General features: G+C 48.4%; 1 protein-coding gene across 50 annotated transcripts in view; it reads left to right on the top strand.

Moving 5' to 3' along the window:
- Nucleotides 1-26,492, top strand: part of LOC137429030 (chromodomain-helicase-DNA-binding protein 5) — a 115,981-nt gene that overhangs the window by 37,952 nt on the left and 51,537 nt on the right. For all 50 annotated transcript variants that reach the window (XM_078780985.1, XM_078780984.1, XM_078780979.1 and 47 more), the window contains exons 13-21: nucleotides 305-410; nucleotides 4,537-4,728; nucleotides 4,947-5,147; nucleotides 16,315-16,452; nucleotides 16,582-16,703; nucleotides 18,018-18,191; nucleotides 23,185-23,326; nucleotides 23,447-23,578; nucleotides 23,764-23,881. In XM_078780985.1, coding sequence (XP_078637111.1) covers nucleotides 305-410; nucleotides 4,537-4,728; nucleotides 4,947-5,147; nucleotides 16,315-16,452; nucleotides 16,582-16,703; nucleotides 18,018-18,191; nucleotides 23,185-23,326; nucleotides 23,447-23,578; nucleotides 23,764-23,881 — 1,325 coding nt within the window. The remainder of the gene's footprint in view (nucleotides 1-304; nucleotides 411-4,536; nucleotides 4,729-4,946; nucleotides 5,148-16,314; nucleotides 16,453-16,581; nucleotides 16,704-18,017; nucleotides 18,192-23,184; nucleotides 23,327-23,446; nucleotides 23,579-23,763; nucleotides 23,882-26,492) is intronic.

Here is a 26,492-nt window from a genome sequence, read left to right as displayed (position 1 = left end):
CAACGTTTTGACGCGCGCCTTGCCGACGTTTTGACGCGCGCCTTGCCGACGTTTTGACGCGCGCCTTGCCGACGTTTTGACGCGCGCCTTGCCGACGTTTTGACGCGCGCCTTGCCGACGTTTGGACGCGCGCCTTGCCGACGTTTGGACGCGCGCCTTGCCGGCGTTTTGACGCACGCCTTGCCATTCTTTTGATCGCATATTTTTTGAGTTGAATATATAACATTTTTGTTTGAGTTGCTTTGCTTCCTATTCATTGTATTGTGCTAGTTGCATTTATTATTTATTTATTTTTGGTCTTTAGAGAACTGATGATGGGTGACGATGGAAAATGTCCCAAGAAACTCAAGAAAAGCAAGAGGTATAGAGATGTGATGTTGTGCAAACCTCCATCAACGGCAGTTGTCGATGTAAGTTTTTCTTTTTCAGCATTAATTATTTTATTATTTTGGAAATGCATCTCTTGTTCATTGTCAGCTCCCTCAGGCTTTATACTTGCAGGGTTTGCTTTGTAATCGCTGAACTATTTTCGTGTCTGCAAGTAATACCTTGAACCTTTCTTTGAATGCTGATAAACAAATAATAATAATAATAATAATTCATTTATTTTGTATAGCGCTTTTCCAGAAGCCCAAAGGCGCTTTGACAGAGTGGAAAACATAATGCATAACAATACATGAAAACAACAATTGCAAAAAGACAAGAATCAAGAAAACAAACAGCAGCGATATACGGCATATATATAAGACAAGAATCAAAAAGACAAGACAAGAATCAATAGGGAAATATTTAAAGCAAAAGGAGGGAGAAGGAGAAGAGATAGTCAGGGGTTAAATGCTGTGGGTTGAATGTTGAATGCAGCGTTGAACAGGTGGGTCTTTAGTGATGTTTTGAATGTGGTGAGTGAGGAGGAGTCTCTGATGGTGTGAGGTAGTGAGTTCCAGAGGGTGGGAGCAGCGATGGAGAAGGCCCTGTCCCCCCAGGATCTGAATTTGGTCCGGATGGAGGGGGTCAGGAGGTTGGTACTAGCAGAGCGGAGGTTGCGGGTGGGAGTGTGTCTGGAGAGGAGGTCAGCCAGGTAGGATGGGGCCAGGTTATGGAGGGCTTTGTATGTCAAGAGGAGGATTTTGTACTGGATTCTCTGGGGGATGGGGAGCCAGTGAAGCTTGTAAAGGACGTGGGTGATGTGGTCACGGGTCCGGGAATGAGTGAGTAGACGGGCAGCGGAGTTCTGAATGTATTGGAGTTTATTGGTGATTTTTGAGGGTGAACCATAGAGGAGGCTATTGCAGTAGTCCAGACGGGAGGTGATGAAGGCGTGGATGAGGGTTTCTGCAGCCGTGGAGGAGAGGGATGAGCGGAGACGGGCAATGTTTTTCAGGTGAAAGAAGGCTGACTTTGTGATCTGTTTAGTGTATTTGTCGAAGGAAAGGGTTTGGTCAAAGATGACGCCAAGATTCCGGATGTGAGGGGAGGTGGATACTGGGATACCGTCGATGTTGAGGGCAAAGTTATGGGTGGATTTTGTGAGCGTTTTTGGGCCAATGATGATTATTTCAGATTTATCACAGTTAAGCTTGAGGAAGTTGATTTGAAGCCAGGATTTTATTTCAGTGATGCAGTTTGTCAGGATAGAGTGGGTGTCGGTGGAGACGGACTTGGTGGAGATGAAAAGCTGGATGTCATCGGCGAAGCAGTGGAATTGGAGACCATGACGGCGGATTAAGTGACCGAGCGGGGACAGGTAAAGGATGAAGAGGAGGGGGCCAAGAACTGAACCTTGGGGGACACCTTGGGGGAGGGGAGCAGTGGGGGATTTGCAGTTATTGATGGAGATGAACTGGCATCTGTCAGAGAGGTATGATTTAATCCAAGAGAGGGCAGTGCCGGTGACGTTAAAGGTGGATTCAAGTCGGGTGAGGAGGATAGTGTGATCGATGGTGTCAAAGGCAGCGCTGAGGTCGAGGAGGACGAGAATGTTGAGGTTGCCAGCGTCAGAGGAGAGGAGAAGGTCGTTGGTGATTTTGAGGAGAGCAGTTTCAGTACTGTGGTTGGAGCGGAATCCGGATTGGAATGTTTCATACAAGTTATTGGCAGAGAGATGATGTTTGAGTTGAGTGGCTACAGCGCGTTCCAAAACTTTTGACAGAAAGGGTAGGTTGGAGATGGGTCTGAAGTTGTTTAGGGTGTCAGGGTTTAGACCAGGTTTTTTTAGAATGGGGGTAACAGCAGCAATTTTGAGGGAAGGTGGGACGATGCCTGTAGACAGGGAGGAGTTTATTGTTGCAATGATAAGTGGAGAGAGAGCAGGGAGGGAGGCTTTGACAAAGCTGGAGGGGATGGGGTCAAGAGTGCAGGTGGCAGTTTTCATTCCTATGAGGAGTTCAGAGAGGTCAGTAGGAGAGATTGGGGAGAACCGAGACAGGGGATGGCAGGACAAGGGGGGGCAGGTGGTTGGAGGGGGAGCGGGTGCGGCGGTGGTCAAGCTGTTGTAGATGTTGTCAATTTTGCGTTGGAAGAAAGAGAGGAAGGAGATGCAGTTGTCTACTGTGAATGACTGGGTGGTGGTGTTCAGGGGGCGGAGGAGTTTGTTTATTGTCGAGAAGAGTGCTTTTGGGTTTCCGGAGCCAGAGTGGATAATTTGAGAGTAGTAGGCAGAGCGGGCGCGGGAGAGGGCATCTTTGTAGTGTTGTATGTGGTCCTTGTAGGCTTGGGAGTGAACTGTGAGACCCGTTTTATTGCGGAGTCTTTCAAGTTGGCGAGCACGAGTTTTCATCAGGTGGAGTTCAGGGGTAAACCAGGGAGCAGAATGGGTGAAAGAAACTGTTTTGGTTTTTACAGGCGCAAGCTGGTCAAGGCAGGAGGAGAGAGTGTGGTTGTAGTAGTCAGTGAGGTCGGAAGGGGTGTGGAGGTCAATGAAGGGAGAAGTGGACATTTTTTCAGAGAGGGTGGATGAGAATGAGGTAGGTGAAAGAGCGTTTAGCTTACGGAAGTTGATTGTGCGATAATGCCTTGGTGTTGGGGCGGGGATGTTGATGGTCAGAGTGATGGCTAAGTGGTCAGAGAGGGTGAGGTCGGAGCCATAGAGATGGTGCAAATTTAATCCAGTGGAGCAGACAAGGTCCAAAATGTGACCACGGATATGGGTAGGAAAGTCGACATGTTGAGTGAGGTTAAAGCAGGTGAGTAAATCAGTGAAGTCAGTGGTTATTGTGGAGTCAGTGGAGTCCATGTGGATATTGAAATCACCAAGGAGGAGGATTGAGGGGGAGAGGGAACATAGCTGGGTCAGAAAGTAGGAGAAGTCAGACAGGAATGATGGGTGTGGTTTGGGAGGGCGGTAGACGACAGCCATGACTGACTGCGTGTGACCAGAGAGTTTTAAAGCCAGGTGTTCAAATGATGGAGCAGATGAGATGGAGATGAGGTTGGTCTTGATGTCTTGACGGTGGATAACGGCAATTCCACCACCTCGGCCCTCCGAGCGTGGTTTATTGACGTAGGAATATCCATTGGGTGTGGTGAGGTTGAGTGTGTAGTAGTCCAGAGGTTGTTGCCAGGTTTCGGTGAGACAGAGAAAGTCCAGTTTGTTATCCAGGATGTATTCGTTCAGGATGAGGCATTTATTGTTGAGGGACCGGGTGTTGAACAGGGTGAGCTTGATGTTGTTTTGAACAGCAGGGATGAATTCAGGTGATTTAGCCAGGGTTCGTAGGCAAGAGGTGCGATCGTGTGGGTTGCTGTGACCAGGTGCGCTGGGACGAAGAGTGAGAGTGCGCTGAGCCGACCAGAGGACGGGGATGGAGTGACCTGATTGCAAATAAACAAACTTGCGACCGGAGCCACGGTGAATGTACCTGGGTCGTCGGAGGAGTCCATTTGATTTGATGGCAGAGATGCATGATGGGGTGGAGCGGGTATTGAGCAGAAGAAGCCTTGCGGCGGAGTACTTCAGAGCCATGCCAGGCAGGAGCGAAGGGACGAGTACGAGGCCAAGGTCGAGGAGGCAAAGCGGCAAACGCAGCGGCAAACGCAGCGGCAAACGACTGCAGCCGCTAATCAAGACCACAGCGGCAAACAGCGGCAAACAAGGCCACAAGGCCACCAAGACCACAAGGCCACCGGCAAACAAGGCCACGGCCACAAACAACGGGAGCGGGCCTTTCGATTCCGTATTCCGTACCATCAAAAGCAGATTCCGTTATCCAGCCGGAGAACACGCGGCACGTGCGGGTGTGAAAAGGCAGGACAGGTGTGAGATGTCAGGTCAGAAAAGTAGAAGCAGACCCTGTACATCCATCCAGTCGGAGAAGCGGCGAATATGCAACGCCAGCGTCCTCTCGCAACCGAACCCGGAAGTGTGGTTGTAGTGCCAGAGGTCGTTGTTTTGCCAGACTGGTGTCTTCCATTTTGAGTAATTATCAATGAGATGAGCCTGTTTCCAATACGACCTAGCTTCTTGGGTTACCTCCTGTAAGCTTTTAGCCAGTCTTGCATTGCTGTTCCACATTTGTAAACCTGCCGTTGTTTCCCCAGCCGTTGGTGAAGCTTGAACTGCAGCCGGACTACGTGGATATTACTGGTGGAACATTGCATCCCTACCAGCTCGAGGGCCTCAACTGGCTACGCTTTTCATGGTCTCAGGGCACGCATACCATACTGGCTGATGAGATGGGGCTAGGAAAGACTATTCAAACTATAGTTTTTCTTTATTCACTTTACAAGGAGGTGGGCATAGATTTTTTTTTTTTTTTTTTTTTTTTTTTTTGCCGTTTTTCAGAATTTTTACGCCCATGTCGAGTTTGTTGCATCATGCCCCAGTTTTTCTGTTGTAGATGTTTTTGTTTTATTGTTAACAATGTTATTGTTGTTGGATTGACTGTATTGGCCTGAAAGGTTGTAAATGGACTTTGCATTTTGAGTAACATTTTTTTATTTATTTTAAGGGCCACTCAAAGGGACCGTTTCTGGTTAGCGCTCCTCTTTCGACCATCATCAACTGGGAGCGTGAGTTTGAGATGTGGTCTCCTGACTTTTACGTCCTCACATATACTGGTGACAAGGACAGCCGTGCTGTCATCCGTGAGAATGAGTTCAGTTTTGAGGGAAATGCCATCCGTAGTGGTAAGAAGGCAACAAAGTTCAAGGTGGGTCGTTTGAGAGACTGGAGTTGTCTCTTGACTTTACTTACCCTGAGTTAATGAGGAGACTGATTTACGATGGAAAAATGCATTTAAATGACTAAAGTATACAAAGTTCTTGTTCATTATAGAACAGACTCTCACATAGTGGTTAAAGCTTCCGCTCCGAGTCTGGGAGGCCAGCGATTCCAAGCAAAGACTTAAAAATTTATTTATATATATATATATTTACGGAACCCGACGTCGGCCTCGGTTCCCGTTATCGAGGGGGGATTAAGCCCCTCGTCTGTTACTGACCGACGTGGTCCCGGGGGTATGACGCCACGCCCGGTCGGCGCTGGGTAGGGTTTTAGGCCCACAAGTCCTATGACCTAAATACCAGTGCTTCCCGGTACGCGAAGGAACACCCCTCGCTCACGGCCGCAGCGTAAGGGATGTTGCGCCGAGCGAAGCGAACTGTGGCGTGAGCCGTTTACCAAGACTAGACCCGATTCCTTAAACGTTGGCCAAATCGTGCCACCGGTATTCAATTGGGAAATCACCAAAACGACAGGGATGTGAAGAAGAGGAAGACGAAGGCAAAAGGGTTGGAAATGCTACTATATTTATTACTATTATTTACACAACTAGGGCATGCCCGTACTATATATATATCTAAAATTATATCCCCCCCCCCTATTTACATGAAATGGTTTGGTCCAAAGCGAACGGCTTGCGAGTGGTGACAATCCCCCCCCTCTATTTACATGCAATGGTTCGGTCCAAAGCGAACGGCTTCCGGAGTTTGGTAAAGAAATCGCCATCGCGTACACAAACGCGCAGGAAAGCGAATGAATCGCAAATTCGTTTTTATTAGTTGTAAAACATAATGCCCAATTATTCAATTAGCGCCAACGTATTTTGGCTGTTTGCAATTTAATCGCAAGGCAAAGTAGAAAGAGAAGAGGGAAAAAAAGAAAAGCCTTGCCTTGCTGCAAACAGCTGCTGCAAACAACAACAACAGGGAAGGCTGCACTGTCCGGAAGTTGGCATATCGCAGTTACGATTATTTTAGTGTTAATGGCCAATTATTCAATTAGCGCCAACGTATTTTGGCTGTTTGCAATTTAATCGCAAGGAAAAGTAGAAAGAGAAGAGGGAAAAAAAGAAAAGCCTTGCATTAACGCATTAACGCTTGCATTGCATTAACGGTTCGGCACACGTGATAGCTCGCTGCTCTCTGATTGGTTGAAGCGTTTTTTGGACATAGCTCGGTAGGTACTTGTCCGATTAATTTCAAACCTTGAAAAGGCACATCCTCGGGTCCCCAGCAATATACCTGGCAAGTTTCAAGTATATCGGACCCGTGGTTGTCGAGAAACAGCGGTCACAGACAAACACACAGACACACAGACACACAGACACACAGACACACAGACACACAGACACACAGACACACAGAGATTACTGGAATTATAGATAGATGAAAGGAACCAAGGAGAAGGAAGGATAATAAAGTAAAAACGGAAGAAGAAGAAGCGGACACAGTGCACCTTAGCTTACCTATGCAGTCTTAATTAATACCCCAGGACAAGACACACAAAACAGACTACGAGCAAACTCACACGAATGGGGAAATTGCAGGCAGGAATGGAAGGACTGGAAGGAGAGGAATGCTCCGCTCGAACCGGAGCACGGTCGACCCGGGAGTCAGCAGCCGCCACCCTTCCTCGATCGGCACGTTCAGCAGCCGCCGTCAACGCCCTAGCTGCGGTCGTGCGGGTTGCCGCGATACGAGCACCCTGGCGGAGTCAAAGCTGCGTGGCTCCAAGCTGGTGGTGCTGGATTTCAAGGCTGATGCTCATCTGCCGCTTCTCTGGCTCATCTCAGGACGCGTCTCCCGTCTCTCTCTGAAGCTCGTCTTAGGTGGGGGCCTCGTGGTGCGGGTTATATATGCCCCTCCCTCTAACCTTTTTGAACCTCCCCGATCGTTCTTTCTCTGCCCGCTCAAGCCAAACCCCTTTGGCTGGGTTGGTTGAGCGGGGCCGACTCACTCCTCCTTTCTATGACGTGGTGGAGACACGCCTTTCTTCTCCGAGCCGGAGCACATGGCAATGGCGGCGAATGCAGTTGGCAATCGAGGCTTTGGGAATGGGAATGAAAGGGAATCTACTCTATTTGAATTTGGTGCAATGGAGTATTAATTAATGGAAGACAAAGCCTTAACCTCATACACAGAATAAGGAAATAACTGTAAAAGAAGGATGAAATCTATGATTGGCTAACGTGATTGTATATGACCTAACTAAGGGACGCCCTTTGACCTTTATACACAACTGGAGGAAGGAGGGTGATATTTTTACAACAATAAAAAAACACAATTCTCATTTCCACAACACTGCACCCTCCTCCTCTTAGGCACGTCCCGGGCCTATTACCTTTACTTTTAGTGTGGCACGTAGGTGTAGTTCCCTCTACATTTAACCTGACCCTGAGTGTGACAGTTTTAAAACACAAATAACTATGTCCCGCTGCTCCATTGCACCCTGCCTAACAGACACGCCCACAACTAACCGAATTGCGGAATTGTCTTCAAACTATACATTTACGATGGGGGAGCATTATTTACAGTTGATGCTATTTTATTTACAAAACTAACCCAGGACCTGTGATTGTTCTTTTGGGGGGGAGACAGTCTGCCCTGCATCGACGCACCATAAAGCACCCAAAACGCACCAAAGCACCCTCAAGCACCAATCGGTGCACAGTCATTGCAGTTCAATAAAAATAAACAAACCCCTGGTGCTGGTCTTCCTCTTCGGCTCCCTCTGCTGGCTATGGTTCTTCCAGTTGTCATCTTCTTTGCTGGCGGCCTATTTGGACACAATAAAAGTGCACAAAATGTGTCCATTGCTTTTATTTATGGCCCACAGGGCCGACTAGGGGTGGTTCACCTGTGGGGCATAGGTGCCCTGTGACCAAGGTCCGCCAGCAAGATCTCGGGCCTTCATGGCCGGTTCCAGCAGAGGGGCCATGCCCCAACCCATGGGGTCCATCAGTGGTGCTCAGCCACAGACATGTGGTCCATAAGGTGGTGCATCGATGCAGACAGCTGGTTCCGGGAGTTTCGGGCGCACAATGGCGGACTCCCACACGCTCCCCTCGGCGCCCAGTGGCGCACAGTCCTCGTGTGGGAGACAAGGGGGGGGGAAAAGATAGGTGAGCGAGGGGTAAGGTCACAAGGGTACACATCAATAAAGGCAATGCAAGGCGAGGTGCGTACGGAGAGCGAAGTGAGAAAGCTCGTCCCTACCGTACGTCACCCCCCCCCCTCCCCCCCCCCCCCCCGTCACCTACTCTACCCTTGCCCTTACCCCATATTTACAACAATCTACACATTTACAAATTCGTCACTAATGTCTCGTCTTCCCCATATTTCCCCGAGACCAAATTCGTCTTCACTCCCACTAATCCAAAATTTGCCATCACCCAATTCATCATCAATCCTCATAAGGAGGAAGAGATGGAACATCAGCACAATGTCACACCCACGTCATGATGCATCTCACATTCCAAACATTTGCACAATAAAAATAATAAAAACAACAAACCATGGCATGGTGTGGAGTTTCGTCACCTCAGGTGAGTGGATGTAGATGGTGCGAGGAGATTCTTAATCCTAACTATCTTCTAAATGACATGAACACACTTTACACTACCCGGGGTCTTCCCTGCCAATCCATTGGCCAACTTACACTATGGGTTCTAAAAACAAATTCCCATTGACCAAACTGTGGTGCTTCTCAATTTGGGGTCTCACTCCCCCGATTCATCTCCCGGTGCCCTTGCACAATTTCCGGGCTGGGTCGTGCAGCTCTCCCAGCAGGTCTACCCACCTGCACACCTCCACCACTGTAGTTGCCTCCGAGCTTACCTGCTCCTCACCTAACCTATCTAACCGGGGAAGGCCCTCCTTGGCGCTTACCCCACTCGGTGCCCTCTCTGGCACTGGGCTACCCGGGTCCGTCCTCCGGATCCTCGGGCCCCATCCACAACTCTACCGGCTCCCAGAGCCCACTTGCGGCCTCACCTGGCCGACATCCTCACAGTGGTGGAGTGCCCAATCAACTACACATACTAACAGGCTACACGCCCAGCCATTTCCACGTCACTAATGCACCCATCCAAACTCAATTGTTCCACACGCACCACAGATGCCAATATCCAACCACAATTTACCTGTACCCACTACCTAACACTTACACTACCCTCCCCGGGTATTCGTGATGGGGTCCATCCTCCTTTCCCCCATCCACACCTTCGCACCATCCACTCCACTCCAGTTTCCACCATACTCACTCCACGACCATCCATTCCATACTCCATATATTCCACACTCCATGTAATCCACACAACCATTCTCCATACACCTGCAGTTGCACACCTGTGCAATCACTCCTACTGGTGCTTCCTGCACCCTCCTTCCTCCTGGGACCATTTGGTCAACACACCCCACATCACCATCACTCACTCATACACTGCTCCATACACCTGTTCAGTTGCACACCTGTGCAATCTCACTTGTTCCTCACTCACTGCTCCATACACTTCCACGCTCAATACAATTCACAATCACCTTCTCACAATACACTTCTGAATACATTTTTACACACACACGGCATCATCTAAGCTACCTGGTGCCCTGCTAAAACTCGCGCTTCACCGTCGCCCCTTATATTATTGTGCTCCCTCGTCATTATCATCCATCTACCCTACCTGCGTCCCCACTACAGGTATCATTGTCACTACTTAACCTTACCGTTACCTATGGTCATCTCTAGGTCCCTACACACGATATCCTAACCCTCCCGGGCTAGTTTTCACTGCCATAAACCCCATAACTAGTGCTCCTTTGCCCCCGCTGTGAGGGATGGCAGAGTTGCCATCCCACCACATCGGGTATCTCTCACTACCAATTTGGCCCATCCAATTTCAGCCAATCAAAAATTTGCCAATCATCTGCCAATTCTATTCACTTTTCTAAATTTCGGATCCAAAAACACTATCATCATCACCATTCATTAAACTTGAGCCTCGGTGCGTCGTTACATTCCCAAAGCCCGGCTTCGCACAGCCGAGCAATGAGCGCGGGTGGTTTGGTCGCCTGCAGGTTGAATCCGTCCGGCTTTCGGTTCAAGGGAGGTGGTTTGATCGGGCCGAGATTCCACGCACCATCTCGGCGCGGCACCTTGCGGTCCCGGGCCCGATGGCTCAATCTCGCCCGGCCGGAACCCCGCTCCCGCCAGGGGGCACCGTTCCGCTTCCTCCTACTCGCCCTTGAACCGGACCGGTCGCCTCGCCCGGTAAGGCCCGGACTCGACCATGCGGGGCGGGGCCAGGCCCGAATCGTGCGCAAATCCTGACAAATCTCACTCTCTTACTATGTCTCTCCGAAAAGATCGACTGGACAACCCTCCCATCTACTTTCTCAACAATCCTCTCCAAGAAGTTGTCGCTCAAGCTTTTGGGTCTCACTATCTGCCATGATCTTTCTTGGGAAAACCACATTTCCAAGCTGGCCTCCAAAGCCAGTCGCCGACTGGGCATCCTCCGTCGTGCGAAGTCCTTCCTCGGCACACCTGAGCTCCTCACCACATACAAGGCTTTCATCCGCAGCTCAATGGAATACTGTTCTCCCCTATGGGCTGGTGCTCCTGCCTCACACCTGGCTCGGCTTCACGCTGTTGAATCCAAAGCTTTCAAAATCATTGGAATCTCCCGCGATGAAGCTATCTCTGATGGCCTTTCACTCACTCATCGCAGGCAGGTAGGTGGTCTTTCTGTCTTCTACCGACTCCTCTCCGGCCTTGCTCCCCCAGCTCTCTCTGTGCTCTGTCCCCCAAATATTCCTACAGGTCGCACAAGATCTGCCAGCAACCCTCTGATGGTTAAACTGCCGAAATCTCGGCTCTCTGCTCGCCTTCACTCTTTCATTCCTCTTTTCTCCCGCCTCTGGAACAAACTCCCACACTCCCTTCAATCCCACTCCTCCCTCCAGGTCTTTAAAACAGCTGTTCACCACCATCTCTTATCTTCCCCCATCCAAAACCTTGATCTTTTCTACCCCCACTAATTCACCCCAGATCCACCTTGTTTGAAATTCCAACTTCTTTCCTGGAAGTCCTGGCAGTGTCCATATGTTTATACCTCTCCCACCTCCCCCCCCCCCCCCTTCACATGCCTCTCCCCCAAAGCCCTCTCCCTCCCACAGATCTCTCGATGTCTCCATGTCTCTCGGTCCCTGCTCTCAAATGTTGTGTTTGTGTCCTTCCCCCTCTCTCCCCATCTTGTCTACCGCTCCCGATGTTATTTGTTTTATGTGTCTGTTTGTCTTTCTGTGTGATTAATGTTCGCTCTTTCACGAGCCTCGATCTTGTATCCAAAAAAAACAAAAATGCTCCGAAGCGGGGCGACGCAGCATCGATCCGCGCGAGGCTGCGCATCCAACAAAGCGCGCCCCGCGCGAAGCTTCGCATCCAACAAAGCGCGCTGCGCACCGGGCGCCCGCTATCCGTCGCCCTAACTGCTAACCCGGTCAACGTCGATGCTTCACTTGCATGCTCACACCACGCGACCCGTTTCACACTCACAAAGCCCGGCGTTCCAACGCCGTCCGTACATTCCACACACTCCGTCCATTCCACCAACGCACTCCCTGTTACACACCACACCTCTCGTGCACACTCGCCGTTCGCACACTCCCTTAACACACCTCGCGCACTGTCTTGTGCACTCTCCCTCGGTACGTACTCCGTACCACTCACCATGGGCATGCACTCTTGCATCCACCCACTCACGCGCTCCGATGGGCTCTCCCACACCCACGCCACCACCAACTCAGGTGTGCTTTCTCGCACACCCTCTCCGTTCATCCCAAACGTGCATCCTCGCACCCGCTCCTCCAACTCACTCTCCGGGTCACTCTCACCCTCGCACGTACACTCCGTCGTGCATTACCGCTCACACTCCGTCCACCCCGACGTGCATTCTCGCTCGCACTCGGTTTCACACTCGCGCTTCGTAACACGCTCACTCCTTGACGCACACTTTTTTTCCACGCGCGCGCCATTTCCACTCACACGGGACCCTTTACCAACGCCCGGGTGCCATATCTATCCCAATCGCGCAACAATTTTCTTCGCGCCAAACCCCCTCTTATAAAATCTCCTGGCACCACATACAGCCCGTCTCACCTTCGGGGTTCTTCTTCCTCCCTGCACCAACACCTGCAAATCTTCACAAGGATTAATGAGCACAGCATCAGGATGTGTATTCGGACTTTGAGCAATTTCCATTCCTTCCTCCGACTGTTGCTCTTCTACGTCTGTCGTTTCTACAATTTCAATTATACCCACTACTGTTTTTTTCTTTATTCACCTCAACGACCGCTGGCTTTAATAAAATTTTGTCTCCAACCTCAGCGGTCGCCGGCTTCCCCATAGCCCGGGTCGCGATCTCTATCCCCGTCATTTTACCCGCGCTTTTCTCCGCTTCGCTCAACCAGCGCTTCTCGACCCGCTTTACCTCGTCGTGCACCCCTGGGACCTGCTCGCCCGATCTGCCGCCAAGGTTCTCCCCCACTGCCAAATTGGTCCCCATCTTCCTTTTTGACTCTGCATTCATTTCTTTTAGTTCCTTCGTCATTTGAACACCCATGTCGTTAATTTTCCTGGTGGATATGAGCCCCTGGGCATACATTTTGTTTTCCTCATTCCATTGGGTCAAAAATTTCGACAAATTTGCAAAAACTGGATCCCAGACCGCTGACAACGCGGGCTCGACTGCCGCAACCATGTGCGAAGCGCCGCCATTTTGTGCACCTGATACCCCCGCGACCGCACCTTCTTTGCTCTCCTCTTCCACTATTCCCACTTCTTCCCTGGGGTCCTGGGTTACCCCTAACCCCTCTAATTCCCCCACCGGCATCCGATCATCTTGACCATCCATGGCACGACTTAAATTTAGATGTTATTACAAACAAATTACAAACAAAAATGTTTGAAATACCCGCCGAACAAAAAACGACTCCTGGGAACAATTGACGACGCTTCCGAACCCCCGCGCATGTTTGGCGAACTTTTGGAGCCTAAAATACGAATGTTGGACTTTGCCATTTTTTTGACATTCGCATCCTTCGCGAACCGTTCGCGTGTCCCGTGAAAACCCACCGTAAGGAAGAAGGTGAAGATCGACGAAATGCAGTTTGGATTTATGCCAGGATGAGGAACGACAGACATGCTCTTTATTGTGAGGCAGTTGCAGGAGAAGTACATGGAGAAGAGGAAGAAGTTGTTTATTGGGTTTGTTGATCTGGAGAAAGCATTCGATAGGGTTCCACGCGAAGTATTGACATGGGCATTGAGGAAGTTAGGAGTGGAGGAATGGTTGATCAGAGTAGTGATGGCAATGTACAAAAGAGTGCGCACAGCTGAAATGACGAAGGATGGGAACAGTGGTGAGTTTGAGGTGAAGGTGGGAGTGCATCAGGGGTCGGTACTAAGTCCACTACTATTTGTAGCTGTGATGGAGGTGCTGGCTCAGAACGTAAAGGAGGGTTTACCGTGGGAGTTGTTGTATGCAGATGATCTGGTGTTGATTGTGGAAAGTATAGATGGACTGAAGGAAAAGATGAACAAGTGGAAGGAATGTATGGAGACAAAAGGTCTGAAGGTGAATATAGGAAAGATGAAGGTGATGGGAAGTGGTAAAGCATGTGGAGAGGTGGAAAGAACTGGGAAGTGGCCATGTGCTGTGTGCAGGAAGGGTGTCGGAGTGAACTCCATTCCATGTACAATGTGCACTGAGTGGGTTCATCAAAAATGTAGTGGTCTGAGAGGGTCATTAACCGGTGTGGCAGCTACATTCAAATGTAAGGTGTGCACAGAGGGAGCTGCAGATGGAGGAAATGTTGAGTTGGATCTTGGAGACGGCGTGAAGCTGTAAGGTGTGAAAACATTTTGCTACCTCGGAGACATGCTGAATGGAGAAGGTGGATCGGATTCGGCAACAGTTGCAAGAGTGAGATGTGCATGGAAGAAGTTTCGGGAACTGAGTGGCGTGCTGATGAGGGGAGTGTCGTTGAAGCTGAAGGGAAAGGTGTATGCTGCATGTGTGAGAAGTGTTATGATTTATGGGAGCGAGACATGGGTAATGAAAGTAGAGCAGCAACGAAGGCTGGAAAGGGTGGCAATGCGAATGGTTCCGTGGATGTGCGGAGTATCGTTGAGAGAATGAATGAATGAATGAATGAATTGCGAAAGATGATGGGAATAGAGCCTGTGATTGATGCTGTGAAGAGGAACAGGTTGAGATGGTTTGGTCACGTGTTGAGGAAGGATGAAAGTGACTGGTTGAGAAGAGTGATGGAAATGAATGTAGAAGGAAGTAGAGGACGGGGAAGACCGAGAAAGACTTGGCTAAAGATGGTGGAAGAAGAAATGCGGGCAAGGGGGTTAACAAGGAGAGATGCCGATAATAGGGCAAAATGGAGAAGATTGTCATGGGGAGCGCAAGGCTAACCCCCGCTCTCGCAGGGAAAATGGCCGTAAAATGCATGTTTTTATAATCTCCATTGAATTAAATGCCTTTTTTCCAGCGCTTTACTAAGGCCTGGATTCCTCGAGGAAAAAAATATTTTGGCTGCTTGTGTAGCCATTCGTGCACCGCCCATGGACCTCTTCGTCAGATCGAAAAGTGGTTCCACCAAGTGCGTCTAAGTGGCCCAAAGATGTGGTAATCCGAAGGGCCGAGGACTGGCGAGTTGGGTGGATGAAGAAGACACTCAAAATGCAGGTCTTCGATTGATGCAGCTGTAGCGTGGGCAGTTTGGGGCCGAGCATTGTCATGCTGCAGCAAAACACCGGTAGTGAGTAGCCCACGACGTTTTGATCTGATTGCTGGGTTCAGATGATTTTTAAGGAGGTCGCAGTATGATGCACTGGTGACTGTGGTCCCTCTGGGCATGTAATGCTCCACAAGTCGGTCTCTACAAGTGTAATACTCTATCCCAGAAGAGCGTCAGCATCACTTTTCCAGCTGTGTGTGGAATTTTTTTGGCTTTGGTGAAGTTGAATGTCTTTCATTCAAGATGAAAGCACTCTTTGCTTGCTCTCTTCATTTCTGGCTGAAAGTAGTGGACCCAGCATTCATCCCCAGTCACTATGCGCTGTAAGAAAGCGTCACCTTCTGTTTCGTAACGTCACAGAAGTTCTTCACATGCATCCATTTGCCGTTCTTTCAGTTCAGTGTGAGTTGTCTGGGCACCCAACTTGCAGACACTTTGTGGAACCCCTGCACGTTGTGAATGATATGGTGTGTTGATCCATGGCTGATGTTCAATTCGGAGACCACTTCATCCAGCGTAATGCGCCGGTTTTCCCTTAGCACGTGCTCAATTCCTGCAACCATTTCTGGTGTGTCGGCTGTGTGAGGCCAGCGTGAGCAAGCAGCATCTGCCACACTGGACAGTCTACTTTTAAGCTTCCTGTCCCAGTCGTACACCTGCTGCAGCGATAAACATGCGTCACCATATTGCATCTTCATTCTGCGATGGATTTCACTGGGATTCACACCCTCACTTCCCAAGAAACGGATGACAGAACGTTGCTCCTCCCTGGTGCATGCTTCTAAGGGAGCCGCCATGTTGGAACTGTCCTACTGACGTCATACGCTCAATGTTGCCAGATCTAAAACAGGCAAAACATGACTCTTACCCATAGATATAACATATGTCGTCTACAACTACACACATTACATTTTCGAATTTATATCGCCATTTTAAGGTTACTTATTGACAGGCCCGTGTGTGTGGTGTGTGGGGCAAAATGGAGAAGATTGTCATGGGGACCGCAAGGCTAACCCCCGCTCTTGCAGGGAAAATGGCCTTAAAATGTCTGTTGTATATATATATATATTATATATATATATATGTATATATATATATTATACTGTATATACAGTATTTATATAATGAAAAGACAAAAAACAGCATTTCATGAGCTGTTGTGTTGAGAACTTTTTGAATAGCCTTGTTGCTTGCTGCAAGATAAGTGTTAACCAGAGGAGCTAAATTATTGCTTGAAGGAAGAGGCTCCATCTCGTAATTGATTGCTACTCGGATTCCTTTTGAATGCAGAAAGAGGCACAGGTGAAATTCCACGTGCTGCTCACCTCCTATGAGTTGATCACTATCGATCAGGCATCACTCGGTTCCATCGATTGGGCCTGTTTGGTGGTGGATGAAGCGCACAGGCTCAAGAACAACCAGTCAAAGGTGTGTAACTGTGTGTAACTGTGTGTGACGGTTGATATTGATTATGTAAATGAGTGTTGTGCTGAGCAGCTGATTTGCTGGCTCGTCTCTCCTTTTGGTGCCGCTCTCTACATTCTGTCTGCTTCTCAGTTTTTCCGGATACTCAATGGCTACAAAATCGACCACAAGCTTCTCCTTACTGGAACGCCACTGCAAAACAACCTGGAAGAACTTTTCCATCTACTTAACTTCCTCACTTCCATTCGCTTCAAGTAAGAGCTCTCCATTCATTTTATGCTGTTATTGTTTTTTAACGCGTCGATGAAATTAACTGTATGGGTAATTGATATTGTCCTGTCTGAAGCTAGTTAAGACCAGCCTTGGACGAATAGCCGAGACAGTTTTATTCCTGAGGTGACCAGCCGAATATATCGCGGTTATTTTTAGCGTGCGCAAGAGGGAAGAGATGCGAGGTATTTTTCTCACGAAACACAGGGGTTTGTTCCGAAAACACAAACGAGTAAACACGACAAGGAAATTCAACGAATAAAGTTTAATGAAAATCAAATAAGATTTAAAATAGAAAAAAAAAAAAAAAAGAACAAAGAATATATTTAAAAATTTTTTAAATGAACGCTGAGGTAAAACTAAATCTATTTTGAAGGACCCTCCATACAGTCTCAAAAACATACAAAGAAAAGATAAAATGAAAATAAAACCCCTTCATCCAACACTTAGCTTGGCGTCCCAACGTGTACTTTTATGACTGGCGGCTGTTGAAACTGGGGTAGCCACTCACGTGGGAAGCGCTCCAAAATGGCGGCGTCGAACGCAGTGCGTCGAAGGCACTACAAGCGTGAGGCGAGCAGATTAGACGGCCTCCTTTCGATTCTCTACTGTCAAGTGCAACGTGGCCTTTAGCTTCCAAGAGCCCAGCAGTCGTCCAAAACCTCCTGCAAAACACTGCCGACGCGGCAAAGAGCTCCTCGCTTCCCAAAACGCACCCAACACAATCAGCACACGATCGTCCATGATCAAAATAAAATGGCCCCTTCTCCGAGCAAGAACCAGCCGAGATAGAGAGAGAGGGAGATGCGCTCTTCTTCCTCCTCTTGAGAGCCAATCACCCAATGTCCCTCCCAGTTTGCCCCGCCCACAAACTCTGGGCTAATGATGCCCCTCAGGGGCATGGCCTGTTTCCTGTGGTCCTTTTGAGGCAGGGCTTAGTCCGATTGGCAATTGTTTGGCTTCTGTCTGCGGTTGTTGTCGTTAAATGGAGGTTTTGCATGGCCGGCCTTGTAAATGTAAAACGTGAAGGGAAAGTCACAAAGGGAAATCACAAACTGGGGAAAACTAACCTTGATCCCTAACTTATCACTGCTTCACCCCTCGTGTGAAGACACATAAACAATCTTAAGCTACAGTCTCCCTACTTAAGTACATAGAGATTTCTCCTTTGCGTCCCCACGGTCCATGCTATAATTATACAATCCTACCTTTCCTATGGGATTTTTTTTAAATCTAATCCCCACAAACGTAACATTATTATCATGTGTGTGCTTTCATTTTATCTCGTTTTTCCTCAGCAACCTGGAAGGCTTTTTGGAAGAGTTTGCGGACATCTCCAAGGAAGAGCAGATAAAGAAGCTGCATGACCTTCTTGGACCACACATGCTTCGTCGTCTCAAAGCCGATGTCTTCAAGGACATGCCTTCGAAGACCGAGCTGATTGTGCGTGTGGATCTCAGCTCCATGCAAAAGTGAGCCGTGGTACTTGGATATCACTTAGAATTTGCTTTTTGCCCTTTTTAGTGGCAAAAGGCTCGTTATCCTCAAAGCTTTGAATGCAGAATTTGTCAAAAGCTTTGTCAAAAAGCCCTCTCCCTCCCACACATTCCCGATGTCCCTCACAAATGTTGTGTTTATGTGCTTCCCCTTCTCTCCCCATCTTGTCTACCGCTCCCCTTTTTATACTTTGGTTGTTTGTCTGTTTGATTTGTTTGTGTGGTAAATGTTAGCTCTTTCACGAGCCTCGATTATGTATACAAAAAAAAAGAAAAAAGAAGCACCTTACCCCATGCAGTCTTCAGAAAAAGGACATGGGAAGGATCTTTTCAACTCACTTTGTTTCCGAGCACGATCTATATTGGCCTTGTTTGTGAACTTTGATTAACAGGTGTGATGGCAACCATACGAAGCTGATTGTGAAAACGGTGCAGTCTAGAGCGAACCTACAACTGACTCCTCTCGGAGAAACTGTTGATTTTGGAATGATCTTTGAGAAAAAGATGCATTTAAACAAACATCTTTTGGACGAAGTTAGCTCTGTGGTTGCATTGTTAGACGCCGCCATTTTGTCTGCATCTCGCTGTTGCTCCACTCTCAGCTTTTTTTTTTTTTTTTTTTTTTTTTTTTTTGTTTTGTATACAATATCGAGGCTCGTGAAAGAGCGAACATTAATCACACAGAAAGACAAACCGACACATAAAACATATAACATAGGGAGCGGTAGACAAGATGGGGAGAGGGGGAAGGACACAAACACAACATTTGAGAGCAGGGACCGAGAGACATGGAGACATCGAGAGATCTGAGAGAGGGCGAGGGCTTTGGGGGGGGGCGTGGGAAGGGGGCAGTGGGAGAGGTATAAAACATATGGACACTGCCAGGACTTCCAGGAAAGAAGTTGGAATTTCAAACAAGGTGGATCTGGGGTGAATTAGCGGGGGTAGAAAAGATTAAGGTTTTGGATGGGGGAAGATAAGAGATGGTGGTGAACAGCTGTTTTAAAGACCTGGAGGGAGGAGTGGGATTGAAGGGAGTGAGGGAGTTTGTTCCAGAGGCGGGAGAAAAGAGGAATGAAAGAGTGAAGGTGAGCGGAGAGCCGAGATTTCGGCAGTTTAACCATCAGAGGGTTGCTGGCAGATCTTGTGCGACCTGTAGGAATATTTGGGGGACAGAGCACAGAGAGAGCTGGGGGTGCAAGGCCGGAGAGGAGTCGGTAGAAGACAGAAAGACCACCTACCTGCCTGCGGTGAGTGAGTGAAAGGCCCTCAGAGATAGCTTCATCGCGGGAGATTCCAATAATTCTGAAAGCTTTGGTTTCAACAGCGTGAAGCCGAGCTAGGTGTGAGGCAGGAGCACCGGCCCATAGGGGAGAACAGTATTCCATTGAGCTGCGGATGAAAGCCTTGTATGTGGTGAGGAGCTCAGGTGTGCCGAGGAAGGACTTCGCACGACGGAGGATGCCCAGTCGGCGACTGGCTTTGGAGGCCAGCTTGGAAATGTGGTTTTCCCAAGAAAGATCATGGCAGATAGTGAGACCCAAAATCTTGAGCGACAGAACTTCTTGGAGAGGATTGTTGAGAAAGTAGATGGGAGGGTTGTCCAGTCGATCTTTTCGGAGAGACATAGTAAGAGTGTGAGATTTGTCAGGATTGAAAGACATGTTCCACTTGTTTGACCAGTCTGTGATTTTGTCCAGGTCTTCAGAGAGTGAGGAGGCAGCAGACTGCCGATCTGAGGGAAGAGGAATGGAGCGGCAGAGAGTGGAGTCATCAGCAAAGAGATAGAGAGGATTTTCGAGAGAGTCAGAGAGATCATTGATGAAGACCAGAAAAAGCACGGGGCCCAGAACACTGCCTTGGGGAACTCCAGCCTGAACAGGAAGAGGAGATGAGAGAAACCCATTCAGGGCCACACGTTGACGACGACTAGAGAGGAAGTCCGCCAGCCATGCGTGGAGATTTCCATGGATACCAAAGGAGGAGAGTTTGGTGAGCAGAGCGGGTGCCAGACCGTGTCGAAGGCACGTGATATGTCGAGGGAGACAGCTCTAATTTCCTGTTTGGCATTGAGGACCTCCATCCATTGTTGAGACAGCAGAAGCAGCATGTCCAGAGTAGAGTGACCTGGTCTGAAACCAAATTGATGATCAGAGATCAAGCCATTGGAGAAGAGGAAAGATTTCATATCAGAAGCAATGATGGATTCCATGACTTTGCTGATAATTGGGAGAAGGCTGATTGGTCTGTAGTTGCTAGGATCTGTTTTTGCACCTTTTTTGTGCAAAGCGGTGATGTTGGCTGATTTCCAAGCAGATGGCAGTTGACCTTGAGCAAAAGAGAGGGTGAAGAGAACAGAGAGAGGGTGAGATAGAGCAGCAGAGCAGGATTTTAGGACCCGTGGGCTGATGCCGTCGGGTCCAGTTGCAGAATCAGAGTCGAGGGTTGACAGAAACTTTTCCACCTTGTCAGGAGGAAAGGACACGGAGTCCAGGAGCAGCAGGGTACGACTGGGTATGGTGGGTACAGAGAGGGATGGGTTTGGGACACAAGATTTAGAGGCAAACACAGAGTTGAGGCATTCAGCTTTTTCACGTGCGGAGTCAGCTGTGTAGCCGTTTGAGGTAAGGGAGGGGATGGAGGGGGAACAAACACCAGAAACGGATTTGACCAGACGCCACCAGGATTTGGAAGAGGGAGACAGATAAGAGAGTTCGGTCTTGAGAACGGAGAGATATTGTTTCCTGGCTCTCCTGAGGGTGGACACACACTTGTTTCGGGCTTTGTGAAAGGAAATGAGATTTCCTTCCGTTGGATTTGCTTTCCAGGAGACGAAGGCAAGTTGTTTCTGGGCAACAGCCTCACCACAAGATTCCGTGTACCATGGACGGGAGGAAGGGTATGACAACTGAAGACGAGATGGGATAAATCTGTGCATGAGAGAGAGCAATTTTTACTTTGGAAGAATTCCCAGGATGAGTTGATGTCAGAGGTGGTAGAGATGGGAGACCAGTCCAGATGATTGATGGCTGCTTGAAGACCGTGCCAGTTGGCCTGAGTGAAATGCCAGACTCGTCGACGCTGAGCAGGCTCCCTGAGGATGGTCAGAGAGATGTCCACTTTAACAAGGACATGATCAGATGATCCGATCGGAGCAGAAGACGAGCAGCAGACATTTTCAGGGAAGTTAGTCATAACCAAGTCCAGAAGAGAAGATGTTCCGTTGACTGAGATCCGGGTCGGGAAATTGACAGATTGTGTCAGTCCCAGTGAGTCGCAGAAGTCCTTTGCTGAGGAGCCATGGCTGGTGAGAGAGGTACCCACACCCAGCCAACTGGCATGATGACAGTTGAAATCACCACATATGAGGAAGAGAGAGTTGGGATGAGTAGATAGAAGTTGGTCCATATCATCAGACAGCGAGATGTAGATGGAGTCATCACTGTTTGGTGGACGGTACAACACACATATGAACAAGAGGTGGGAGCGAAGGGGAAGCCGTAGCCAGAGGTATTCCTGGGGGTGAGGTGGAGAGAGTGCAGTGCAGGGCGAGTGAGGAAGAGAGTTTTTGATAAAGATAGCAACCCCGCCTCCAGGACGAGGCTCAGGTCTATCATACCGGAGGAGGGAGTAGCCCGGGAGAGATACTATGGAATCAGAGACATCATAAAGGAGGAAAGTTTCTGTTAAGCAGATCACGTCTGGTTTGACAGAAGCAACCTGTATGGAGAGATCAGTTAAGTTTGAACGAAGGCCCCGGATGTTTGAGGTCCATACCGTTAATGAAGAGGAAGGGGGAGCATCAGATACAGAACAGGGGGGAGGAGGGGTAGGGTAAGATGTGGAAGAGGTGGAAGAGATAGGGAGAGCTGTTGAAGGTGTGTCAGAGATTTCAGAATAGCTCGGAGAAAGGGAAGGATGGGGCGGACAAAAGGTTTGATGGTGATTGGGTGAGCCACAATGAGGTGTTATTTGAGGAGGGGGAAGAGCGAGGCAGAAGGTTGGGGGAGATGGAGGTGAGAGTTTGAAGGGGGAAGAAGCGGGGAGGACGCTTTGAGGAGGGGGAGTGAGCGGGGGGAAATTGAGAAGCAATGAGGGTGTGGAGATTTGAAGGGGAGGGGTGAGGGGGGAGTTTGGGAGGGAAGGGACAAGGGGAGGGATTTGAAAGGGATGGGATATGGGGGAGATTTGGAGGGGAGGGGTGAGGCAGGAGTCTAGGAGGGGAGGGGCGAGGGGGCGTCTTGGCGGGGAGGGGTGAGGGAGTAGTTTAGGAGGGAGGGGGCAAGGGGGGAGATTTGAAAGGGATGGGTGATGGGGAAGATTTGGAGGGGAGGGGTGATGGGGAAGATTTGGAGGGGAGGGGTGATGGGGAAGATTTGGAGGGGAGGGGTTATGGGGAAGATTTGGAGGGGAGGGGTGAGATTGGATTTTTGAAAGTGTATGATTTATGGGAAACGAACATTTATTGCAAAATGAGTTTCTTGTGACCTTCGAGTTAAAAATACGTTTAAGGACGCTGGATGGAGGATGGAGTGCAGGAGAGTTTAGGGAATGTAGAACAAAGGCACTGTAGGAGATGGATATTTTTTTTGGGATGAATTGATTTGGTGAGCAAGTCGAAAGCAGCCTTTTAAAGAAGAAGAAGAAAAAGGTGTTATAAAATATGACGGAATACATAACTTGAGGGGAAAGTGTAAACATTGATTTGTTGCTCGTGGCAAATTTGGTTGAGACTGCATAAAATTTTTCCGAAACCCAATAATTTTGGAAGTGCAAACAAGATGATTTGTGTCCTCTAATGTTGAAATATATCAATTTAATTTAAATTACGTTAGTTCCTCGATCATCAACAGAAGTCTGTCAGACAGTGAACCAATTGCTTAACCCTGGTTTGCGCTACATGCATAGGGTAGCGAGTGCTGGCTTGTCTTGATCACTGCAATAATGACTATATGATGTCTCTTGACAGGAAATACTACAAGTTCATCTTGACACGGAACTACGATGCCTTGAAATCTAAAGGTGGTGGCAACCAGGTCTCTCTTATCAACATCATGATGGACCTGAAAAAGTGCTGCAATCATCCCTATTTGTTCCCAGTGGCTGCAATGGTAATGTGTGCGTTATTTTTAAATAGCATGTGCGTGTCTGTGCCCTTGTGTCCAAACTAAATGACGTTATCCCTGCTCTGGAATTATGTCAATAAAACATTCTCGTTCTTGTAAATGCAGGAAGCCCCGAAGCTGCCCAATGGTGTCTATGATGGAAACGCTTTGGCAAAGTCCTCTGGCAAGCTGACCCTACTCCTGAAAATGCTGCGTAAACTGAAAAATGGGGGTCATCGTGTTCTCATTTTCTCTCAGGTTCCACTTCCACTTGCTTCCCTTTTAGATTTATTATAAATCGTTCTTTCTTTGATTCCTGAGCAATAAAGCTCTCCATCCCATCCGTTATAATAAATGGACATGATTTGTCACCATTGTGACCCAATGACCCATATTGGGTTGTGTGAGAATAAAGAAAATGTGCATTTCCTATGATGTTGCAGATGACAAAGATGTTGGACCTCTTGGAAGACTTTTTAGACCACGAAGGTTACAAATACGAGCGTATTGACGGCGGCATCACTGGTGGTCTGCGGCAAGATGCCATCGACAGGTTCAATGGTATGCCTAAAGTGGAAACCTTCACAGGGAAGAGTGTAGTCTGTTGTAATTGTGCTACATCCGGGAACTATGATTGACAAGAGCTTGGCCTGCATTTTCTTTTTGTACTCTACTTGAACTTGGTGATCCTTCATGGCTCCAAGATGAAACCTTTTTATTAACCCTTCCTGTTCAGGCTTGAGTTCCCCAAGGCAGTGTTCTGGGCCCTGTGCTTTTCCTGGTCTTCATCAATGATCTCTCTGACTCTCTGGAAAATCCTCTCTATCGCTTTGCTGATGACTCCACTATCTGCCGCTCCGTTCCTCATCCCTCAGATCGGCAGTCTGCAGCCTCCTCACTCTCTGCAGACCTGGACCAAATCACAGACTGGTCAAACAAGTGGAACACGTCTTTCAATCCCGACAAATCTCACACTCTTGCTATGTCTCTCCGAAAAGACCGACTGGACAACCCTCCCATCTACTTTCTGAACAATCCTCTCCAAGAAGTTCTGTCACTCAAGCTTTTGGGTCTCGCTATCTGCCATGATCTTTCCTGGGAAAACCACATTTCAAATCTGGCCTCCAAAGCCAGTCGCCGACTGGGCATCCTCCATCATGCGAAGTCCTTCCTTGGCACACCTGAGCTCCTCACCACATACAAGGCTTTCATCCGCAGCTCAATGGAATACTGTTCCCCCCTCTGGGCCGGTGCTCCTGCATCACACCTTGCTCGGCTTCACGCTGTTGAAACGAAAGCTTTCAGAATCATTGGAATCTCCTGCGATGAAGCTAACTCTGAGGGCCTTTCACTCACTCACCGCAGGCAGGTTGGTGGTCTTTGTCTTCTACCGACTCCTCTCCGGCCTTGCTCCCCCAGCTCTCTCTGGGCTCTGTCCCCCAAATATTCCTACAGGTCGCACAAGATCTGCCTTATGGTTAACCTGCCAAAATTAAGACTCTATTCACCTTCACTCTTTCATTGTCCCCCGTCGCACTGCGGAGCGAAAGGGGGACTATGGTTTTCCCCTCCGTCCGTGTGTGCGGACGTGTGTACGTGCGTGCGTAAGCGAAGGACCGAATTCTAATTTGGTGTGTGTGTGCAACCCACGTCAAAATCCAAGTTGGCCGCCGCCATGTATGTCTGAACCTTGTGAGCGGAATATCTTGAAAAATAAGCGAAATACCAACTTCTAATCTGGTGTGTGGGTGTATCTTGGCATAAGGAAGAAAGCTATTCAAAATTGGGTCGCCACGTCAAAATCCAAGATGGCCACCACCATATATATGTCTGAACCTTGTGAGCAAAATATCTTCAAAAATAAATGAACTACTAACTTCTAATCTGGTGTGTGGGTGTATACGCATAAGGGAGAACGCTATTGAAAATTGGGTCACCACGTCAAAATCCAAGATGGCCGCCTTGCGTTTTCCACTTTGTCAACTCATCACTTCATGGACGGGGGACCTAGGCGTAACGCTTGTTCCTCTTTACTCCCGCCTCTGGAACAATCTCCCTCACTCTCTTCAATCCCACTCCTCCCTCCAGGTCTTTAAAACAGCTGTTTACCACCATCTCTTATCTTCCCCCATCCAAAACCTTGATCTTTTCTACCCCCATTAATTCACCCCAGATCCTCTTTTTTGAAATACAGACTTCTTTCCTGGAAGTCCTAGCAGTGTCAATGTGTTTTATACCTCTCCCACCCCACCCCCTTTCCCATGCCTCCTCCCCCCATTCCCCCCTCTCTCCTCCGACAGATCTATCGATGTCCCTGTTCTCTACTGTTGTACCTGTGTGATTCCCTCTCTCTCCCCTTGTCTCCCGCTCCCTTTATTATGTTTTATGTGTCAGTTTTTTGTGTGATAAATCTTAGCTCTTACACGAGCCTTGATCTTGTTTACAAAAAAACAGACAAACGAAAAAAACTATTACATTTTTTTTACCAAGCAGCTAAAGGCCGGAGACATCGTTTTCGGGTTGTAAGAGTAACCCAACGCGTGCAGATGTTACAAATCCATTCCCTTTTCCAATGTCGCCAATGCGGTTTCGAAACACCATGGTTTGGGTGAAGCAGAGGGTTCTTCAGCTCAGAGGGAGGAAGCACAACATGTTTCTGGATGATTTGTATTGAATTGAGTGGGTTTATATACAGGACAGGACAGGAAGGGAGAAGGGAAATGAACCATCATACATACAAAGGACATACATACATACATACATACAAAGAAGCACATAAGAACAAAAGAACTAGCAAGGGCTTCGCTGCCCATCAATTCCATGGGGGAAGAGTGCGGCCTCGTATTGAAAAATGAGGGTGAAAGAAAAAAAAGACCAAAGCGTGACTCTTTAATGAGCGAGTTGAATGAAAGTAAAATAAATGATCCGAGAGAGAAATGAGGATAGGGACATGTGGAGAGAAAGGAAAGACATTTGGGGGTTTGGCATGAAGGGAATGAAGGGAATAGTCACGTGTGTATAAACACGAAAGGGGTTTGGCGGTGTGAGGTTCATAAATTCCGTTATATTTGTGTACACGATAAGTAGATGATCCCATTCGGTGCCGTTAACGTCTTTACAGACCTGGAGACAACACTAAAAACAAATTTATCATTTAATTTTTAGTTTGCTG

Source organism: Myxine glutinosa, chromosome 6 (genome assembly GCF_964187855.1).
Source record: "Myxine glutinosa chromosome 6, kmMyxGlut1.1, whole genome shotgun sequence".
Taxonomy (NCBI): domain Eukaryota; kingdom Metazoa; phylum Chordata; class Myxini; order Myxiniformes; family Myxinidae; genus Myxine; species Myxine glutinosa.
The sequence above is the reverse complement of the archived record's forward strand: the minus strand, read 5'-3'. Positions and strand labels throughout refer to the sequence as shown.